The 20,231-nt window shown below is 40.4% G+C and overlaps 1 protein-coding gene across 1 annotated transcript; it reads left to right on the top strand.

Annotated features, from left to right (window-relative positions):
* Positions 1–248: 248 nt before the first annotated feature.
* On the top strand, positions 249–20,108 carry LOC133642765 (ATPase family AAA domain-containing protein 5-like). The gene is made up of 22 exons (XM_062037140.1): positions 249–590; positions 5,074–5,135; positions 5,214–6,745; positions 6,819–6,885; positions 6,966–7,127; positions 7,242–7,365; positions 7,459–7,719; positions 7,808–7,956; positions 9,093–9,234; positions 9,299–9,562; positions 10,459–10,555; positions 10,638–10,720; positions 10,789–10,925; positions 10,989–11,157; positions 11,234–11,401; positions 14,188–14,430; positions 14,553–14,617; positions 14,695–14,884; positions 15,000–15,148; positions 17,041–17,849; positions 19,288–19,446; positions 19,569–20,108. The coding sequence occupies exons 2-22, from the start codon at positions 5,085–5,087 to the stop codon at positions 19,645–19,647; spliced, it is 5,100 nt and encodes a 1,699-aa protein (XP_061893124.1). The 5' UTR covers positions 249–590; positions 5,074–5,084; the 3' UTR covers positions 19,648–20,108.
* The last annotated feature ends 123 nt before the right edge of the window (positions 20,109–20,231 follow it).

Below are 20,231 nucleotides of genomic sequence, written 5' to 3'. Positions count from 1 at the left end.
AACAGTATTAGCAAAAATGAATACCAAAATATTTGTTATTTAGTTTATTATAATACTGTTCAACACAGAATTTATGAGAAAGTTAGTCAGTAGGTGTCGCTGTCAGTTTGACCAATATACCAAAAAAAAAGCTGCCATGCGCCATTTTGAATGTGGTCAAACGACGCCGAGTCATGACGTAATTATTGTTCTTTCCTCTGATTGGTTGAATTCGTCGACGCAATACGTCACGTACATTTGGCGCGCTTCCTTCACAACTACTCTGGCGCGTTTTTGAAACGGTCCTCGGAAATAATGCATTTTCAACACTAAACTTCAACACATTAGCGAAACACGACTCTCGCGGCTTCTACTTTCCGTTCGTGCATCGGAGGGCGACATGAGGACAATGTGCGGACCTGTTTCGGGAAGTGTTGCGCGGCAAAATTTATTCGAATGAATTGTTCAGTGTTTTGCTAGCTTGTTTTCCATTTGTTACGTGATATGCTAGCAGACCAACAAATGTTCATCTCAGACCGTGTGCGTTTGTTTTCATATTGACGCGGGGACGCAAATTGGAAACAGGATTTTTTACTTTTTTCGTGTTTACGGTAAGTTTTCTGACCATAACACTGTGCTGTTTGTCGAGGTGCCATGACAGCAATGATTGTTGTGTTGTTACCTTCTATTTATGTATTATAAACCTTCTATCTTGAAAACAAACATGCGGGCAACTTAATTATGTGTCATACGTGTGATGTTATGTGCCAGGGAATATAAGAACTACCTATATTATCTATATATATATATATACTAACTACTACTACTGTCTTGTGTTTAAACTAATTTCTATAGTAATCTTTGTAGCTGATTATAAAACTATTATTAAAACAAAAATTGAGCTTTTTGGCCACAATACCCAGCAATATGTTTGGAGGAGAAAAGGTGAGGAACACCATACCTACCGTCAAACATAGTGATGGTGTTATTATGCTGTGTTTAAACACAAGACATTACTATATCAACTTCTCCCCTGTGACCAAAGTCTGTCAGTTTGAGATTGATTAATTGTGCTGTATGTGTGATGCAAATCACACATTCAAGTGGTGGCAAGTGATTTGATTATTGTGAGGAGCAGAAACTGGAGCCTGTTAATGCCGCCTCTTTTGGGAAACTTATTTGATCTGTTGTCATGGGGCTACGCACACTGTAAGATAGGTCTTTGATTGATTGATTGATTGATTGAAACTTTTTTTAGTAGATTGCACAGTACATGACATATTCCGTACAACTGACCACCAAATGGTAACACTCAAATAAGTTTTTCAACTTGTTTAAGTCGGTGTCCACGTTAATCAATTCATGGTACAAATATATACTATCATCATAATACAGTCATTACACAAGTTTATCATCAGAGTATATACATTGAATTCTTTACAATCCGGGGGGTGGGATGAGGAGGGTTTGGTTGATAACAGCACTTCAGTCATCAACAATTGCATCATCAGAGAAATGGGCATTGAAACAGTGTAGGTCTGACTTGGTAGGATATGTACAGCGAGCAGAGAACATAGTGAGTTCAAATAGAATAAGAACAAGTATATACATTAGAACAGTGGTTCTTAACCTGGATTCGATCGAACCCTAGGGGTTCGGTGAGTCGGGCTCAGGGGTTCGGTGGAGGTGAAGACACACCCGACTCATCGTGTAAATAAAAACTTCTCCCTATCGGCGTATTACGGATACGGCAACAGCAGAAGTCATACTGATTTGCAGGTGTGTATTTTGTTGTGAGTTTAAAGAAGAAGGGTTCGGTGAATGTGCATATGAAACTGGTGGGGTTCGGTACCTCCAACAAAGTTAAGAACCACTGCATTAGAAATACATTTGATTATTTACATTTGGTTATTTACAATCCGGGGATGTGGAAGGGGGAGGGTGTTAGGGTTGAAGTTGCCTGGCGGTGTTATATTGCGGTTTTGAAGGAGGATAGAGATGCCCTTTCTTTTACACCTGTTGGGAGTGCATTCCATATTGATGTGGCATAGAAGGAGAATGAGTTAAGACCTTTGTTAGAGCGGAATCTGGGTTTATTGTGGTTTGTGGAACTCCCCCTGGTGTTGTGGTTATGGCGTTCATTTATGTTAAGGAAGTTGTTTGACATGTACTTCGGTATCAGGGAGGTGTGGCGGATTTTATAGACTAGGCTCAGTGCAAGTTGTTTTACTCGTTACTTGTTACCTTCTCTTTATGTATTATAAACCTTCTGTCTTGAAAACAAACTGGAGGGCCACTTAATTATGTGTCATGCGTGTTTTGTGTTTAAACACATTTCTATAGTAATGTCACTTGTCATCTTTGTAGCTGATTATAAAACTATTATTGTGTCTATAAGGCAAATTAATACTTTGTAAGATCGTACAGTCGTGGTCAAAAGTTTACATACACTTGTAAAGAACAATGTCATGGCTGTCTTGAGTTTCCAATCATTTGACGAAACAAAAATGTAGCTGTTTGGCCACAATACCCAGCAATATGTTTGGAGGAGAAAAGGTGAGGCCTTTAATCCCAGGAACACCACACCTACCGTCAAACATAGAGGTGGTAGTATTATGCTGTGTTTAAACACAAGACACTACTATATCAACTTCTCCCCTGTGACCAAAGTCTGTCAGTGTGGTTTCTAGTAATTATTGATTAATTGTGCTGTATGTATGTATGTCAGTTTTAATTGTGCTGTATGTGTGATGCAAATCACAAATTCAAGTGGTAGGATAGCAAGTGATTTGATTATTGTGAGGAGCAGAAACTGGAGCCTGCTAATGCCGCCTCTTTTGGGAAACTTATTTGATCTGGTTTCAGGGGTCTACGCACACCGTAAGATAGGTCAATAGGTCATTCATTTAAGGTATATTTTGAACCTACAGTCGTGGTCAAAAGTTTACATACACTTGTAAAGAACATAATGTCATGGCTGTCTTGAGTTTCCAATAATTTCTACAACTCTTGTTTTTTTGTGATGGAGTGATTGGAGCACATACTTGTTGGTCACAAAAAAACATTCATGAAGTTTGGTGCTTTTATGAATTTTTTATGGGTCTACTGAAAATGTGACCAAATCTGCTGGGTCAAAAGTATACATACAGCAATGTTAATATTTGGTTACATGTCCCTTGGCAAGTTTCACTGCAAAAAGGCACTTTTGGTAGCCATCTGACCACAGAACTTTCCTCCAGAAGGTCTTATCTTTGTCCATGTGATGTCAGATGAAACAAAAATTGAGCTGTTTGGTCACAATACCCAGCAATATATTTGGAGGAGAAAAGGCGAGGCCTTTAATCCCAGGAACACCATACCTACCGTCAAGCATGGTGGTGGTAGTATTATGTTGTGTTTAAACACAAGACACTACTATATCAACTTCTCCCCTGTGACCAAAGTCTGTCAGTTTGAGTTTGATTTCTAGTAATTCTTGATTCATTGTGCTGTATGTGTGATGCAAAGGTTGGATTTTAGGACCCAAGCTTTTTATTTTACATATAAATGATATTTGTGAGGTTTTGAAAATTTTACAGTACGTAATATTCGCAGACGGTACAAATTTATACTGTTCAGGAGATGACTTGAAAATCTTAGCTGATAATATTGAAAGGAAGTGGTTAAACTAAAATTATGGTTTGATGTAAATAAATTATCTTTAAATTTGGAAAATACTACATTGATGGTATTCAGTAATAAAAGAAAGGTAGAAGTTAGTTTATCCATAAACAATGTGAAAATTGAGAAGGTGTCTGAAATCAGATTTCTTGGGGTCATCCTAGATGAAAAGTTGAAATGGATTGCTCATATATTGCATGTGAAAAATAAGGTATCTAAAAGCTTATTTGTTTTGAACAAGGTTAAATACAGTTTCCCGTATAATACAATGAGAATATTATATTGCTCAATTATTCTACCTTATTTCAATTATTGTGCAGAAATATTGGCAAATACATATCACAGCAACATGCCTTTATTTCTTTTACAGAAAAGAGTAATTCGTATTATTTTTTAAAGTAGAATATAGAGACCACACAAGTCCACTCTTCATTAGGTCAGGCTTATTAAAACTAAAAGACATTGTAGAATTGCATACTCTATTAGTGATGTTCAAAGCTAGAAGTAAAGTTCTTCCGAAGGACTTACAAAAGTTATTTGTGTTCACGTCTGAAGATGAGAATCACAGAAGGCCGTATGACTTTAAACTAGGGCTGCAACAACTAATCGATTATAAAAATAGTTGCCGATTAATTTAGTCACTGATTCGTTGGATCTATGCTATGCGCATGCACAGAGGATTTTTTTTATTTTTTTTCCGATGTTTTTTTTTTTTTAATTTTAAAAAAAAAACAACCTTTATTTATAAACTGCAACATGTACAAACAGCTGAGAAACAATAATCAAAATAAGTATGGTGCCAGTATGCTGTTTTTTTTTCAATAAAATACTGGAAAGGATAGAAATGTAGTTTGTCTCTTTTATCCGATTATTAATCGAAGTAATAATCGACAGATTAATCGATTATCAAATTAATCGTTCGTTGCAGCCCTACTTTAAACATCCAAGAGCGTGAACAAATTTGAAACAAATGTGCTTGTCTGTTGCTGGCGTGAAAGCACGGGATTCTCTAAAGAAAGACTTCAAAAGTTGCAAGAATATTTTTGAATTTAAAAAGAGTTACAAAAAGAGACAACTGGCATTATATCAAACTGGATTTTAATTTTGATTGGACGTGTCATTGTGAAAAGGCTTAAACGAAAATAAAAAAGTATGTTGGAGTTCGGGTGTTGGTGGAGGGAACAGTGATAAAGTTTAATAATTTGTGTTAAAAAAGGGGGCAGATAAATATAAGAATATTATTCTTCCATCTGCTCCTTTTTGATCATGGAAATGTGTAAGAAACAAAAAAAACAATGAAAGTGTGAACTGTACGTGGCTTGTATAAATGCATTTTCATGAAAGGAATAAAAATAAATGATGATGAATCACAAATTCGAGTGGTAGGATAGCAAATAAATATGTTTCCATTACAATTGTTACTCTTTCCCTTAGGTTTCTAAATTATGGCTGGTGTGGTGGCAATGGCGTCTGTCATAGAGGATTTTGACACGCAGGTACTTTCGCATTTAAGACATGCAATTGCTATTGCACCTGTTCATTTCTGATGGTAACCTCCCCTATTCTGTTCACAGCCTTGCAAGAAATCTAGCAAAGACGGTGGGAATTCTGTTGTCAAAACAATCACCAGCTACTTCTCCCCTGTCGCCAAAGCTGTGGAGAAACCTTTCTCGCCCCCTCGTTCCAATAACATCATGGACTACTTCAGCCGGGGGTCATTGACATCCAAAGGGAAGACCAGCCCATTAGAGCAGCCTAAGGAGACCAGTCATGAGTCTGTAGATAAACACGCCAAAGCGGACGTAGCAATGAAGCAGCCGCCGGTCAAACGGAGGAGAAAGGCCACTAAAGTTGCAAGGAAACTTGTGGAGCCTGACCCTGTTTGCTTGGCCGATGACAGCAGCTGCTTTATTGAGGAGGAGTTGCATGAAAACACAAGCTCGGCAGGGGAATCCAGCCGTGTGTGTGGTGTCTTTGGTAGTGATGCCGCTGTTCTTCTGGCTCAGCTTAGCTCTGAGATTTGTGCCACTAATGGACCACTAGTGACCCAAAAAGAAAAACATCATGATGATGCCTCTAAATGTGGAAACAATACCTCTTCTATAGTTGTGAAGGACAAATGTATCAAAACGTCAGGACACAATTCCAAAAAGAGCAAACAAAAGCAGGCATATCATTCTGAATCTGAGGAGAAGGTGTCAGACAGTTCTCCCTGCGAGGCCAGCATAGAGGTAGACACTGGTGAGGACTCTCAGTTGAACAGTAGCACCATCATGATATCTTTTAAGGATTTTGTGCGCACTCAGAGTGAGAGTGCAGAAAATGTGCTGTGTGAGGGAAATAAAGCACTCAAAGACTCTGATGGAATAGACAACTCCAATTCTGGAGAGGCGCCGAAGGAGCTGTCTATCCAAGTTTCACCGCGAACCATCACTATCCAGGCTCAAATGCACAGTGTCTCCCCCAAGCAGGAGCTGGGGAAGCCTCCGCGAAAGGCAGCCTCGCCAATCAACAGGAGAAAGGCTACGAGAAGACCTGCTAAGGAATCTCCGGTGAAGGGTAAGCAGAAATCCAATGTCGTTCTTGAGGAGGAGGAACTTGACTTGGCTGTGATCGAGAGTGAATCCACACCTAAGTGCCCCAACGCACAGAAGAGACACTTCATGGCTGCCTTCCGGCAACCCAGTCTAGATGGGTGCAAAACAAATAAGAACAAAAACCAGACCAAGCAAAAGCAACCATCAGAGTGTGGTGTCGATAACACAACAGAAGAAAGTGAAAGCCAGGAAACCAAAAAAGCTCCAAACCTACGAAGAAAAGGCAAGAAGAAGGCAGAGGAGACTGTGGCCCCTAAATCTGAAGGCAACGGTGAGGAGCCACATGCTTCAAATCCCTCCGTCTCTATTGTGAGGAGGTCCAGAAGAGAGGCTGTGGTCAAGCAGGCCGTCAAAGCTTCACCAGAAACTCGGGATGGTTTAAAAGATTCTGCTGCTTCTCCCAAAGAGACTTTTGTCAAGTTATCCACTTCGAAAACACACAAGTCCAAACATGGAGTCTATGCAGCGGAGATGGTGTGTCCTCCTGACCGTAAAGAGAGTCCAATCAGGTACATAATCATATTTAACATTGATGAGTGACTCATAAGTTTGTTGATATTTATGAAATTATTGTTTCATTAGGATAAAGTTTAGAAGACTTCATCAAAATGTATCTGGGGGTGGCAAGAACCCGCTAGTGGCCTCTACTGTAAGTACATTTTTCTTTTTGTCAGAGGAGGGGGAAAACAAGTTATGCTCACTTGTCACACTCTTGTGTTTGTTTTTAAGGTGTCGAATGACTCAAAAAAACAGAGGAAGGCAAAACAACTGGTAGAGAAAGCGAAAGCCATTCAAAAGAGTAAGAAATCTGCTGCTGTTGAAGCTAAGAACACCCTAAGGCGTTCGTCACGAGCGAAGGCATCAATCGCAAAGACTTATTGTGAAGACGAGGTACGGTCGAGTCAAAACAATTAAGTTGACCAAAGTGCTGGCAAGTTACATAAGACAATAAACATCAAGTTTAAACATAAAACTATTTACATTTAACTTGGGGCTTTATTTCAGGATTCTGTCATCTGCCTGGAAGAGGAAGAGTCTGCTTCTCCCCAGGTTGGACAACAAAATAAAAGTCGGAAGTCACTACGAAGCCTCAACGAAGTTCTGGGCAAAGCTGTTAAAGCTCCTTCAGGTAGAAATTTCCGCTTTTGATATAATTCAAGACTAATCACATTGGTATAAGAGCTATCAGTCCACAACATGGTTCTCTGTTCATTTATCGAAGGTTCCAAGGTTGCCGTGCTGGGCCATGAGAAGAATGCTTCTAAGACATCTGATGTGATTTCAATATTCGATGAGAGCAGTCGAGAGGGTTCGGAAAACTCCCAGGATGATGAACAGTTTAGGGCTCGAAGAGATTTCCTGAAGAGCGGCTTGCCTGAATCTTTCAAGAAGCAGATCAACAAGGCCGTTGCCACCAAGGAGGCGTACGCCCTTTCTTGTTCCTCTTTCCAACCTGTCATGCATTTGACACAACCGCCCACTGGTATAGTCACCATCTTCATTCTTCTTCACTGATTACTAACTATTCTGCATGGTGTCAGTACAACTTACTGTATTTTATGCAACAACAGATTGCCCTCTATGGGGTCTACCCTGGCCCGAGTCTCCAAAACTGTGTCATCTCAAAGAGCTTAGCATCCAAGTGTCCAAGCCACCTCCAATTCTGATTGGCTCCTTTGCTGTGAAGAAAGAACCAGATGTTCGAGTCTTCTGCGAACGAGTATGTCAAATATTATCTCTTATGAAACTGAACCGCATTGCAGTTTTTCAACATATCAACCCCAAACACACCTCAATGATAACAAGTGCCAGTCATAGAACAGTAACTCTATACTGTTAAACAAATTTTACGGTTATCCAAGTTTAATTTCTATAGAAATGTCCCTGTCATCTTTGTAGCTGATTTAAAAGCTATTATTGTATCTATAAGACAAAGTAATACTTTGTAAGATCGTACAGGTACAGTCGTGGTCAAAAGTTTACATACACTTGTAAAGAACATAATGTCATGGCTGTCTTGAGTTTCCAATAATTTAACGAAACAAAAATTGACCTGTTTGGCGAAAATACCCAGCAATATGTTTGGAGAAGAAAAGGTGAGACCTTTAATCCCATGAACACCACACCTACCGTCAAGCATGGTGGTGGTAGTATTATGCTCTGGGCTTGTTTTGCTGCCAATGGAACTGGTGCTTTACAGAGAGTAAATGGGACAATAAAAAAGGAGGATTACCTCCAAATTCTTCAGGACAACCTAAAATCATCAGCCCGGAGGTTGGATCTTGGGCGCAGTTGGGTGTTACAACAGGACAATGACCCCAAACACGCATCAAAAGTGGTAAAGGAAGGAATTGCTAATTCAGGCTGGAATTAAGGTTTTAGAATGGCCTTCCCAAAGTCCTGACCTAAACGTGTGGACAATGCTGAAGAAACAAGTCCATGTCAGAAAACCAACAAATTTAGCTGAACTGCACCAATTTTGTCAAGAGGAGTGGTCAAAAATTCAACCAGAAGCTTGTGGATGGCTACCAAAAGTGCCTTATTGCAGTGAAACTTGCCAAGGGACATGTAAGCAAATATTAACATTGCTGTATGTATACTTTTGACCCAGCACATTTGGTCACATTTTCACTAGACTCATAATAAATTCATAAAAGAACCAAACTTCATGAATGTTTTTTGTGACCAACAAGTATGTGCGCCAATCACTTTATCACAAAAAAATAACAGTTGTAGAAAATATTGGAAACTCAAGACAGCCATGACATGATGTCCTTCACAAGTGTATGTAAACTTTTGACCGCGACTGTACCGGTATATAAACTGGGCACTCACCCCCTTTCTTTATCTCTTTAGGGCTCTGGCTGGAGGCCTGAAATGTCAGAAAATGTTCGCCAGATACTTGTGGAAGAGGTCAAAACCTCAAACCCTCCTTTCCCCTTTAAGACATTCCTGCCCCGCCTCTTGGCCAGACGTGCCGAACACCAGCATCCCTCAGGTAAACCGCCACTGTGTTTTTTATTTGAAAAAGAAAACAATTAACTTTTCCTGCACTGTAACAGAAGCTGCAAGCACACATTCATTGGAGCCAGTAGGAGGCAAGAGGAAGCGGAAGGATGGTGAGGGGTCCAAAGTAGCTAAGAAGCAGCGGGCCGCCTGTCTAGAAAGTTCTTCCTCCGAGCCGGAGACACCTAAAAGGGGAGGTCGAACAAGACGAACCCAGAGAGGAACCAAACTGAGTGCGGAGGGAAAAGACAGGCCTTTGCCTGGAACAGATAACAATTTGGTTGTGCTTGATGACTTGCCTGAGGACACCGGGAAAAAAGGTGGTGTTATCAGGGTTGTTTGTGTTGACATTAGAGATGTCCGATTATGTCTTTTTTTGCCGATATTGTCCAACTCTTAATTACCGATTCCGATATCAACCGATACCGATATATACAGTCGTGGATTTAACACATTATTATGCCTGATTTTGTTGTGATGCCCCGCTGGATGCATTAAACAATGTAACAAGGTTTTCCAAAATAAATCAACTCAAGTTATGGAAAAAAAATGCCAACATGGCACTGCCATATTTATTATTGAAGTCACAAAGTGCATTCTTTTTTTTAACATGCCTCAAAACAGCAGCTTGGAATTTGGGACATGCTCTCTCTGAGAGAGCATGAGGAGGTTGAGTTGGGGGGGTGGGGGTAGCGGGGGTGTATATTGTAGCGTCCCGGAAGAGTTAGTGCTGCAAGGGGTTCTGGGTATTTGTTCTGTTGTGTTATGGTGCGGATGTTCTCCCAAAATGTGTTTGTCATTCTTGTTTGGTGTGGGTTCACAGTGTGGCACATATTTTTAACAGTGTTAAAGTTGTTTATACGGTCACCCTCAGTGTGACCTGTATGGCTGTTGACCAAGTATGCCTTGCATTCACTTGTGTGTGTGAAAAGCCTTAGATATTATGTGACTGGGCCGGCACGCAAAGGCAGTGCCTTTAAGGTTTATTGGCGCTCTGTACTTCTCCTTACGTCCGTGTACACAGCGGCGTTTTAAGAAGTCATACGTTTTACTTTTAAAAACCGATACCGATAATTTTGAAACCGATAATTTCCCATATTACAATTTAAAGCATTTATCGGCCGATAATATCGTCAGTCTGATGTTATCGGACATCTCTAGTTGACATCATTATGTTGTTCACTGAATTAAACTTAGCCTGCAGTGTTTTCCACAGAGGGAGCAAAGGAGGATGTGTTGTGGACAGAAAAATACCAGCCGCAGCACTCCGGTGACATCATTGGCAACGCATCTTCAGTGCAGCGACTTCACAGGTGAGCATTAAAATGTGTTTTATTTCATTTCTGTATGAGTAACCGTTTTATCTATTCGGTCAATTGTGTTTTTTATGTGTAGTTGGCTGAAGGAATGGAAGCTCCGTGCTGACCGGGAGGAGAGGAATAAGCAGAAAGAGAAGAAAAGAGAGGAAGACAGCAATGGTGCGTCCTTTTAAAAGCTTGTTTTGTCAGTCAAATCCACAATTTTTCATCCAATTTTATTTCTACAGACTGCGACTGGGACTGTGGAGATGATGACCCCCTGCTTGCAGAAGACTCTTTGTGCAACACAGTCCTCATCACAGGACCCACAGGAATCGGCAAGACGGCCACAGTCTATGCTTGTGCTCATGAGCTCGGCTTTAAGGTGAGGAACATCACGCCATCATCATCATTATGGACCTTTTATGTGACACTTGTTTTTTTATAGGTATTTGAGGTGAATGCTTCCTCTCAGCGGAGTGGCCGCCTCATCCTTTCCCAGTTGAAGGAAGCCACCCAGTCACACCAAGTGGACAGCCAGGGAGTCAACGCCCACAAGCCCACCTACTTCAACAGCTACAGTGCAAGCAGCGCTGGCAAGCATGGAGTCTCTCCCAGTATGTACAAGCACATCTGTCTTGGTTTTGGCTGTTTTCAAACTGTTGCTGATGATGCTGTTTCTTTGTCATCTAGGGAAGCTGAACTCTCCCCGCAGTGTCATGTCCTCTCCCAGAAAAACTCCCCAATCCCCGAGAGATGCTAAAAAGGGAGGACTGCCGCCAACATCTTTAGCCAATTTCTTCAAAATGGGCAAATCCAGCAACAAGGAACTTTCGAGTGTTAAGCAGCACGATCAAAAGGGTAAACCCACATCACCCTTAATTACGCAGCTGTGCACTAGTCAGGCATGTGAAATGTCCATAGATTCGTGTTTTTAAACATTAATTTTCAAGTTTTTTAATTAAATATAAAAAAAATTGATCGAAACAAAATTTCTTGAACGCTCACCTCAGCCGCGGGTACTCACCTCTTGCCTAAACGGCGCACTGAGTTGCAGGACGGGGAGATGATCAAGAGCAACGAAACAAGCTTGCTAGCTTACTTGTTGTCGCCTCAGTTTGCACTCCGAGCCACAACATTGACGACTATCTACTTTGCTGCTAATCATATTTGGATGATTACCATCCGTACACTGTTAGTTCCGAACCTGTTGTTGTTCTAGAGCAGTGGTCACTAACATTTTCTAGCCAAGATCCCGGCGTCAACTACATATATAGACACACACATATATATATATATATATATATATATATATATATATTTATATTATATATATATATATATATATATATATACACACACACATGTACATACATATGTGTATGTATGTACACATATATACACACGCATATATATATATGTGTGTGTGTGTATATATATGTGTGTGTATGTATATATATATATGTGTATATATGTATGTAAATATATGTACGTATATATATTTTTTTGTGTGTGTATGTATATATATATATATATATATATATATATATATATATATATATATATATATATATAACAATTTTGTTTTTGTTTTTTAAAGGCAAAGCTTTTTGTCGTTATTATTGGCTGATATCAACATTTTGGCTTTTTTTCATTGGGTTTCATGTTTGTTGTTTTTTTGTAATGTGCCTAGGGCCAATGACCCCTGTGCTGCACTTTGGGCACCTCTGTTGTAGAAGCTAACTGTTTATGGCCACTATAGTCTTAGTACCGTAGTACGATATATTTATTAATGCTATGATTGGTGTCAGACCCACTCGACATCCGTTGCTTTCGGTCTCCCCTAGAGGGGGGGGGTTACCCACATATGCGGTCCTCTCCAAGGTTTCTCATAGTCATTCACCGACGTCCCACTGGGGTGAGTTTTTCCTTGCCCGTATGTGGGCTCTGTACCGAGGATGTCGTTGTGGCTTGTAAAGCCCTTTGAGACACTTGTGATTTAGGGCTATATAAATAAACATTGATTGATTGATTGATCACTTATGGGGCACGAGTCACATGGTTGTCCTATGTCAGCATTGGCAGAAGTAAAATCAGCTGTTCACCTGGGAAGTTTATCCTGTGTGATAAAGAGGGAATAAACGGGAAAGTCCTTCTTTAGCTGCCGCCTTGTTTTATCATATATTACTGCCTTCGCACAAGTAAGTGTTTACTTTTGTATTCAACACCAAATTCATGCTTTGGAGCAATGTTCACAGACTTTATTGTTTGGCTTGGTAGCAGGCGAGCGGTGATGGTCATACACTCGTGGTTGAGGGAAGAGTTGTTGATGTTGGATGATAGAAAATGTTTGATGCGTTGCAACAATCAGCCTTAATGCATTGTTGCAGTTCAATGATTTATGAGCATGCGTGTTTGTGAGACAAGCGGGTGTAGAGCACAGCCGTTTGGAGGGGTGTGGCCAAGGTGTCGAGAGCCACGGGATGAGAGGCTGAAGAGAGAGGCAAGGCGTGCGGGCGTGTTAAAATGCTTGCCCGTTTGCGGGTCTGTTGGTCATTCTCTGGGTGGTGGTGTTTTTGATTGATTGAGACTTTTATTAGGTTGCACAGTGAAGTACATATTCCGTACAATTGACCACTAAATGGTAACACCCGAATAAGTTTTTCAACTTGTTTAAGTCGAGGTCCACTTAAATTGATTCATGATACAGATATATACTATCATATATACTATCATCATAATACAGTCATCACACAAGATAATCACATTGAATTATTTACATTATTTACAATCAGGGGTGTGGAGGGTGGGGGGGGTAGGATATGGACAGCAAGTAGTGGACATAGAGAGAGAGAGAGAGATCAGAAGGCATAAGAAAAAGTATCTGCATTTGATTGTTTACATTTGATTATTAGCAATCTGGGGAGGGTGTTAGTTTAGGGTTGTAGCTGCCTGGAGGTGAACTTTTATTGCGGTTTTGGAGGAGGATAGAGATGCCCTTTCTTTTATACCTGTTGGGAGCGCATTCCACATTGATGTGGCATAGAAAGAGAATGAGTTAAGACCTTTGTTAGTTCGGAATCTGGGTTTAACGTGGTTAGTGTCACTGAGGTAATTTATTTTCTTATATTTTTGCGATGACCGATGGGGTCCCAAAAATCGACTGGTCAAATGCGATCGACAGGTTGGCGACCCCTGTTTTAGAGTATTTATTAGTAGCCAGCAAGAAGGTATATTCGTGACGTGACGGATTGTAAACAGAGGTCACAACACCACAAGTATATTACCCGAAGGGAGGTGGCTATCGGATAGAGTTGCCAAATGGGAAATGTTTTCTGAGTTGTTTGAATGCATGCTACAGAATTGTACATTATATTTTCAATGATAAAAATGTTACTAAACTACTAAAAAAATATGTGGAACATTACTTAGAACGTGTAAGTGTCAAAAAGACACACAATAGAGGTTGGTAGATCTAAAGGTAAAATAGAGTGTGGAAATGTACCCAATTGCAGGAACTGTAGTCTTGATTTACACAAAAAAATTTATTTCTGGTTTAGCGTGGCAGCACTTTGTGCTAATAGAAAAGTTTTTTCTTAATGGGTGCTCACATCCCTGAGTATTTATCATTTGTACTCTTCTTTTAGCTTCTATCAAGCAGAAAAATGCACATGTGGACACCCCGAAGCAAAAAAAGGCCATGGTCAAATCACATGTGGCTTGTACGGTGAACAAGGACAACAACGAAGAACAGAGCAAGAAGACACCGGCAACCTCGCTTATCCTCTTTGAAGAGGTGGACGTGATTTTTGATGAAGACTATGGCTTTCTTGCCGCTATTAAGACATTCATGAGCACCACCAAGAGGCCAGTCATCCTTACCACTAGCGGTGAGTAGAAGCAGATTGTGTTCAATCACTAGGCACAAAATCAGACACTTTGTGTAGCTTTTGTGTCGGATGGCATTTGATTAAATATAAGTCTTTTAAGTTTAATTCATATGTTTTTGCAGATCCTGCTTTCAGCACCATGTTTGACGGCATCTTTGAAGAGATCAATTTCAAGACACCTTCTTTGGTGAGCAGGGCCTTCACTTGTGACGCAGCAAGGGGTTCCTTGATCACATTAAAAGTTGAATCTCTCCCCGGCCTCAGCTGGACGTGAGCAGCTACCTGCGCCTGTTGTGTCTGGCTGAGGACACAAGGACAGAACAGCGCGATGTCAGCGCTTTGCTTCAAGTCAACGGCTGTGACATCAGGCAGAGTTTGCTGCAACTGCAGTGCTGGACTCGCAGTGCTGGTGGACGCCACGTGACCACGACATCGCTTGACGCCAACCAAATTGGTGAGCCGTGTTAATTCTATCCGTTTGAGCTCAAATATCACTGGCAATCATCACAAAGAAAATAATGAAAAACTAAGAGAGAATGAAACTATTAAAATGTGTTTGTTACAATTAGGAACTAAGCTGAAGGCAGATCCATGTGGAGAACAAGCAGAGGCCTTGCGGGTTGCATCACCTCAGCCTCCATGTGAAAGCGGTTGCACTGAGAGCCTGCTGGGCCTGCTGAATATCCAGCCCGAGGAAGACATTTGGGAGCTGCTTGGGGTAAACTATTCACTCACATCATTCACTGCTAAGTGAAGATAGAAAAGGTATTCAGACCTGTTTTTCTGAGTTCAACATTCTTTTTTACCCTTTAACGATACAATTTTTTAAAGTCACTACTGTGAAGACCTTCAGCCACCCCATACTGAGTTTGGGTTTTTATCAAGGTTTTTTTTTTTTTAATTGCTCATGTGGCTCAATCCAATCCAATCCACTTTATTTATATAGCACATTTAAACAACAAAAAATGTTTCCAAAGTGCTGCACAAAAATATTAAAAACAAGATTCAAATACTATCCTTAGCTCCACCAATGACTGAATGAAAACAAAATAAATCTAAAAACAATATAAAAATAAATATGATTAAAAACGATTTTAAAGGGTAAAACCAATCATAACAATAAATAGAAATAAATATTTAAAAACACAGAGGGCCACACAACTCATGTAGTGTTAAAAGCCTGACAATAAAAGTGGGTCTTAAGACGAGACTTAAAACACTCCACTGTGGGAGCAGTTGGAACATGGAGGGGCAGAGTGTTCCAGAGCTTAGGGCTGACCACAGAGAAGGCCCTGTTTCCCCTGGTTTTAAGTCTCGTCTTGGGCACCACGAGCTGGAGCTGGCTCTCGGACCTCAGAGCGTGCGCAGGACTGTAAATTTGGATGAGGTCCGAGATATAACGAGGTGCCAGTCCATAGATAGATAGATAGTACTTTATTGATTCTTTCAGGAGAGTTCCCTCAGGAAAATTAAAACCTATAAAAACATGCAAAGCTTTAAAAACAAACAGCAACATTTTAAAATCAATTCTAAAATGAACAGGGAGCCAGTGCAAAGTCTCAAGAATTGAGGTTATATGCTCGTGTTTCCTGGCCCCTGTTAAAAGTCGTGCTGCAGCGTTCTGGACTAACTGCAACCGGGAGAGAGCTTTTTGGCTAATGCTAGCATGAAGTGAATTGCAGTAGTCCAGGCGACTTGAAATAAAAGCATGCACGACTTGTACAAAAAGGTTAAAAGATAAAAACGGTTTCAAAGTTAAAGTACCCAATGATTTGTCACACGATGAAATGTGTCCTCTGCATCTGACCCATCTCCTTGTTCACCCCCTGGGAGGGGAGGAGAGCAGTGGGCAGCAGCGGTGCCTGCGCCCGGGAATCATTTTTGGTGATTTAACCCCCAATTCCAACCCTTGATGCCGAGTGCCAAGCAGGGAGATAATGGGTCCCATTTTTATAGTCTTTGGTATGACTCGGCCGGGGTTTGAACTCACAATCTACCGATCTCAGGGCGGAAACTCTAACCACTAGGCCTCTGAGTAGATTTTTAGTATTAGTGTTTTACTTTTGCTAAAAGGCGAAGATGATAAAAACACCATTTTAAAACGCCATTGACTTGTTTGTCAAGTTTAAAATCACTGTCTATAGGCTGGTGACTTTGGGACGCACATAATTTTGCAATGGTCCCAAGTCAATGAGGGCCAGACCAAAAACTAAAATTTCCGTTTTTCCCTCATTCATTATTTAAAAATTCTGGGCTAACCAAGCCTTGACGTCGCATAGACAGTTGAGAAGGGGTGTCAGGGAATGAAATTGAAATCGTACTCTTTAGTGGCTTTACCCTTGGTTCCCAGATGTCAAGTGCCTTCATATCTGTTTTTGGCGCCCTATAAATACAAAATTATTTCAATTACAATTATCCATCATTGAAAAGAATTAGTGCTTTACAAGAGAGCCCAGTTTTGTTGTGCTAGTATAACATTATGATGTTACAAAAATATTCTCCCATAGCAGACTTTATGTAGCACATGTATGACAATACATGAAAGATGACTTCTTACATTATGTAGTAGCCAAGTGTCTATGATAGTCACAGTGCATTTTGCATCCACAGAGTCGGAAAGATGAGGCGGCGTGCTGGGAGCTGGTCATGGAGAGCAGTCGACGACGAGTGAACATTCTTTATTCAAACATTGAGACCCTCTTACCCTTACCCTGCACACAGTTGACCACCACCTACAAACTCAAGCCCCCATCTGATACTGTTCAATCTGACACACTGCCTTCCCAAGCAAGGCAGTTGCAGTCTGTTGAGTCAGCCGATTGCTCAGACGACGGCAGTCCGGTGAAAGTGTCCCACAGGATGAAGAAAAACAAGATAAGACACCGCTTTCCTGATCAGGATGGAGGCTGCTCAGACTCTGACTCAGAGGAGAGCTTCCTCTCTCTCTGCAAGCTGCAGACAGTTCTGCCTCCCACCAAGGCACAAACCAACGAGAGTCTACTCCCACAAAGGGAGAAACTAAAGCCGCTGACTCCTGAAGAGCGCCTAAGGGCTCTCCCTGTCTCCCAATGCCTGGACTCAATAAGTGACTTTTTTGACAGCATGTCTGTCATAGACTCCTTGCTGGCTCATCGTGGAGATGATGTCGGCAGGGGAAACCTACCAGTCAACACAGCACTAAAGGACGGAATGACGGACGATTTGAGGGTTGAAATGGACACACTTAGCTGGGTAACTGGTGAACGTGTGTTGGAGATCCAGGCTGCGGTGGAGGAGATGAGCTTCCAAAAGTGTCGGCACGCTGCAGCAGAGGCCTTGGATCGAGCCCGGCAGCTGGACGTGGTGGCAGCACTGGCCCTACCTGTGGCTTCTCATTGTGAAGGACGCAGCTTTACTCAGAGAAGCCTCTGTCAACCCCAGTGAGTACGAGCGACTAATACTTAAACATTTATGACACCCCATGGGCTCCATGTAAAATGAGTTAAAACTAGCATCCTTACTGGGTTGCCTGTGCTATTATTTTTATATTATTTTATTTTACAAGTACATCACATGGTACTGCTATGATTGAACTTCAGACCTTAGCCCAATTAGTTGGATTGACTAAACATTTTTCTCACAGGTCAATGCGCTCTATAAAACAAAGTAACTGACAGTTGTTTGGCCGAATCAGCACCAAATTTGGTAAACATCTTAAAGGGACTGACGAGCATACGTGTGTGGAATTTGAATAAAATTATTTGAAAAACATGGCTGCCATAAAGCAAAACATCTTAGCAGGAACATGAACAGGATTGATTATAGAATTTTGAGTATATCTGTATTACTTGTATGCTCGCAATTTGACCACAACCCATAAAACCCCTATCAGTGTTTCCCATAAACTGCCAAGATACCTGTGGCGATGGGGGCGTGGCCATGGGCGTGGTCACCATGACATCATCGAGTAATTTGCATAATTTACTACAATGATTTGATTTTCTCTAAAAAGGCTCAAAAAATGTATACTTACTAATTAATAATAACAGTTTTGTTTTAAACGTCCATCCATCCATCCATTTTACGATATAATTACAACACTTTATGTACATATTTATATACAGATTTGAACAATAAGTTATTCACTGAAATATATTTATTAATTGTGGTTCTTACAAAAAATATATCTTATAAAATATAAAAGCTAAAATGTCTCAAAGCTCTGCCCCTTTAATTAGTGCATACTAAATAATTTAACTTTAGCCTACTACTACAACCATATTATTTACCAGCAACATAAAGTGAAACAGAGGCAGAGGTGTCCTGCCACAGTCAGTAACAAATAAACAGAAAACAGTAGTGGTGGTAGATAGACACAGAGCTTCATCAAACATCTGATCCACTGAACAAAGAGCTCCAAAAATCTTGAACTTTAGACTGCCATCAGTTTTACTCCCTACACTTAATCATGTGTTTCCTACTGCCTGCAGACTTTGCACCCTTTGTTATATACACATGTTGTTTCTAATATAAATACATTTAATAAAGTCAAATACAAATAAGGCAACAAGAGAAGTATCCTACACTTCTCTTTTGTAAAGTAAATCTGAACAGCCGATATGGGCATCTACATCAACTATATGATTTGCCTAAAAAGCTGGAGAGGACAACAACAACAACAACAAAAAAAAATGTATTTTAAAATTTTTATTTTTTTATTTGTGGCGGACGTAATTCTTTCGTGGCGGGCCGCCACAAATAAATGAATTTGTGGGAAACACTGCCTATAGATGTCATGGTTGTCCTAACTGTTTCACATGCCTATATAATGTTGTGTAATGTTTGCAGATAAAAAAAAAGGTAATGGTTTTGTTCCAGGTTGGTGCTGCAGCGGAGAGATATTATGGAGAGTCTGGTGTCCAGAGGAGCGTTTGGCACTCTGGGCAACAGATCTGCAGCTGCCGTGGACTACTTGCCAGCCCTGCGCACCATCTGCAGGTCAGAGCAGCTTAAGGAGCAAGGCAGGGTGAAGCGAAGGTGAGAACCGCATCAAGTTGTGAAGCCAGGGTGTGGTTAAGCACAGGCTGCACTTATGTACAGGTAATTTCTTCTGGGAATGTGTGAAATAATTTGCTAAGAAGGTTTTCTTTTTGCCACAGGTTTCTACACTACCTAGATTCCATCCATTTGGGTCTCTCGAAAGATACTCTCCAATACCTCACCACAGACTTTCAATAATTCTCAGCGAAAAACATGAGTTTTTGTGAACTTTATATACACAAAGAATTCAGAGTTCCTATGACAAACTGAAGAATGAATAGCTGTGTTTGTAGTGAACTTCTCTCACATAGCACATCCTTGAGTGCTTTGAAAGGACTGCATAATCATACATTTGTACAGTATTTTATACTCCTTAGTGGGGATATATTCATTTGATTTGCATCTTAGCACTGTTTTTATAATCAAGTAGAAATTGCTTTTTAAAGCAAAAGTCAATCATTTGTAAGAGTTAAACATGAAAAATAGAATGACATTTGTATGTGTGTAAATTGTCTTTGACCACAAAGTATTTAGGTTTTAATGGAAGGTTTTTGAGCCCTACATGTCACTTTCACATAACCACGTTTTATGTAAATATGTATATTTATTTTCCTTTATTAAATTTTTACACATTCACATTAGGGTGTAGTGTTGAAATAAAGTTGTATAAAAATTTTACCAAGTGTTTTGTTTAATTTGATTTACAGGTGTACTTCTTAGCGATGTGTTAAAGCAGAGAAGCCAACGCCCACTGAGGCTTGTCACTGCCGTAGAACGAGTTT

This window comes from Entelurus aequoreus, linkage group LG25 (genome assembly GCF_033978785.1).
Source record: "Entelurus aequoreus isolate RoL-2023_Sb linkage group LG25, RoL_Eaeq_v1.1, whole genome shotgun sequence".
NCBI lineage: Eukaryota > Metazoa > Chordata > Actinopteri > Syngnathiformes > Syngnathidae > Entelurus > Entelurus aequoreus.
The sequence above is the reverse complement of the archived record's forward strand: the minus strand, read 5'-3'. Positions and strand labels throughout refer to the sequence as shown.

Coding starts and splice junctions, on each gene's coding strand:
- LOC133642765 (XM_062037140.1), top strand. CDS start 5,085: ATGGCTGGTGTGGTGGCAATGGCGTCTGTCATAGAGGATTTTGACACG. Junction 6,886..6,965: donor ACCCGCTAGTGGCCTCTACT/GTAAGTACATTT, acceptor TTTGTTTTTAAG/GTGTCGAATGACTCAAAAAA. Junction 17,850..19,287: donor AGAAGCCTCTGTCAACCCCA/GTGAGTACGAGC, acceptor GTTTTGTTCCAG/GTTGGTGCTGCAGCGGAGAG.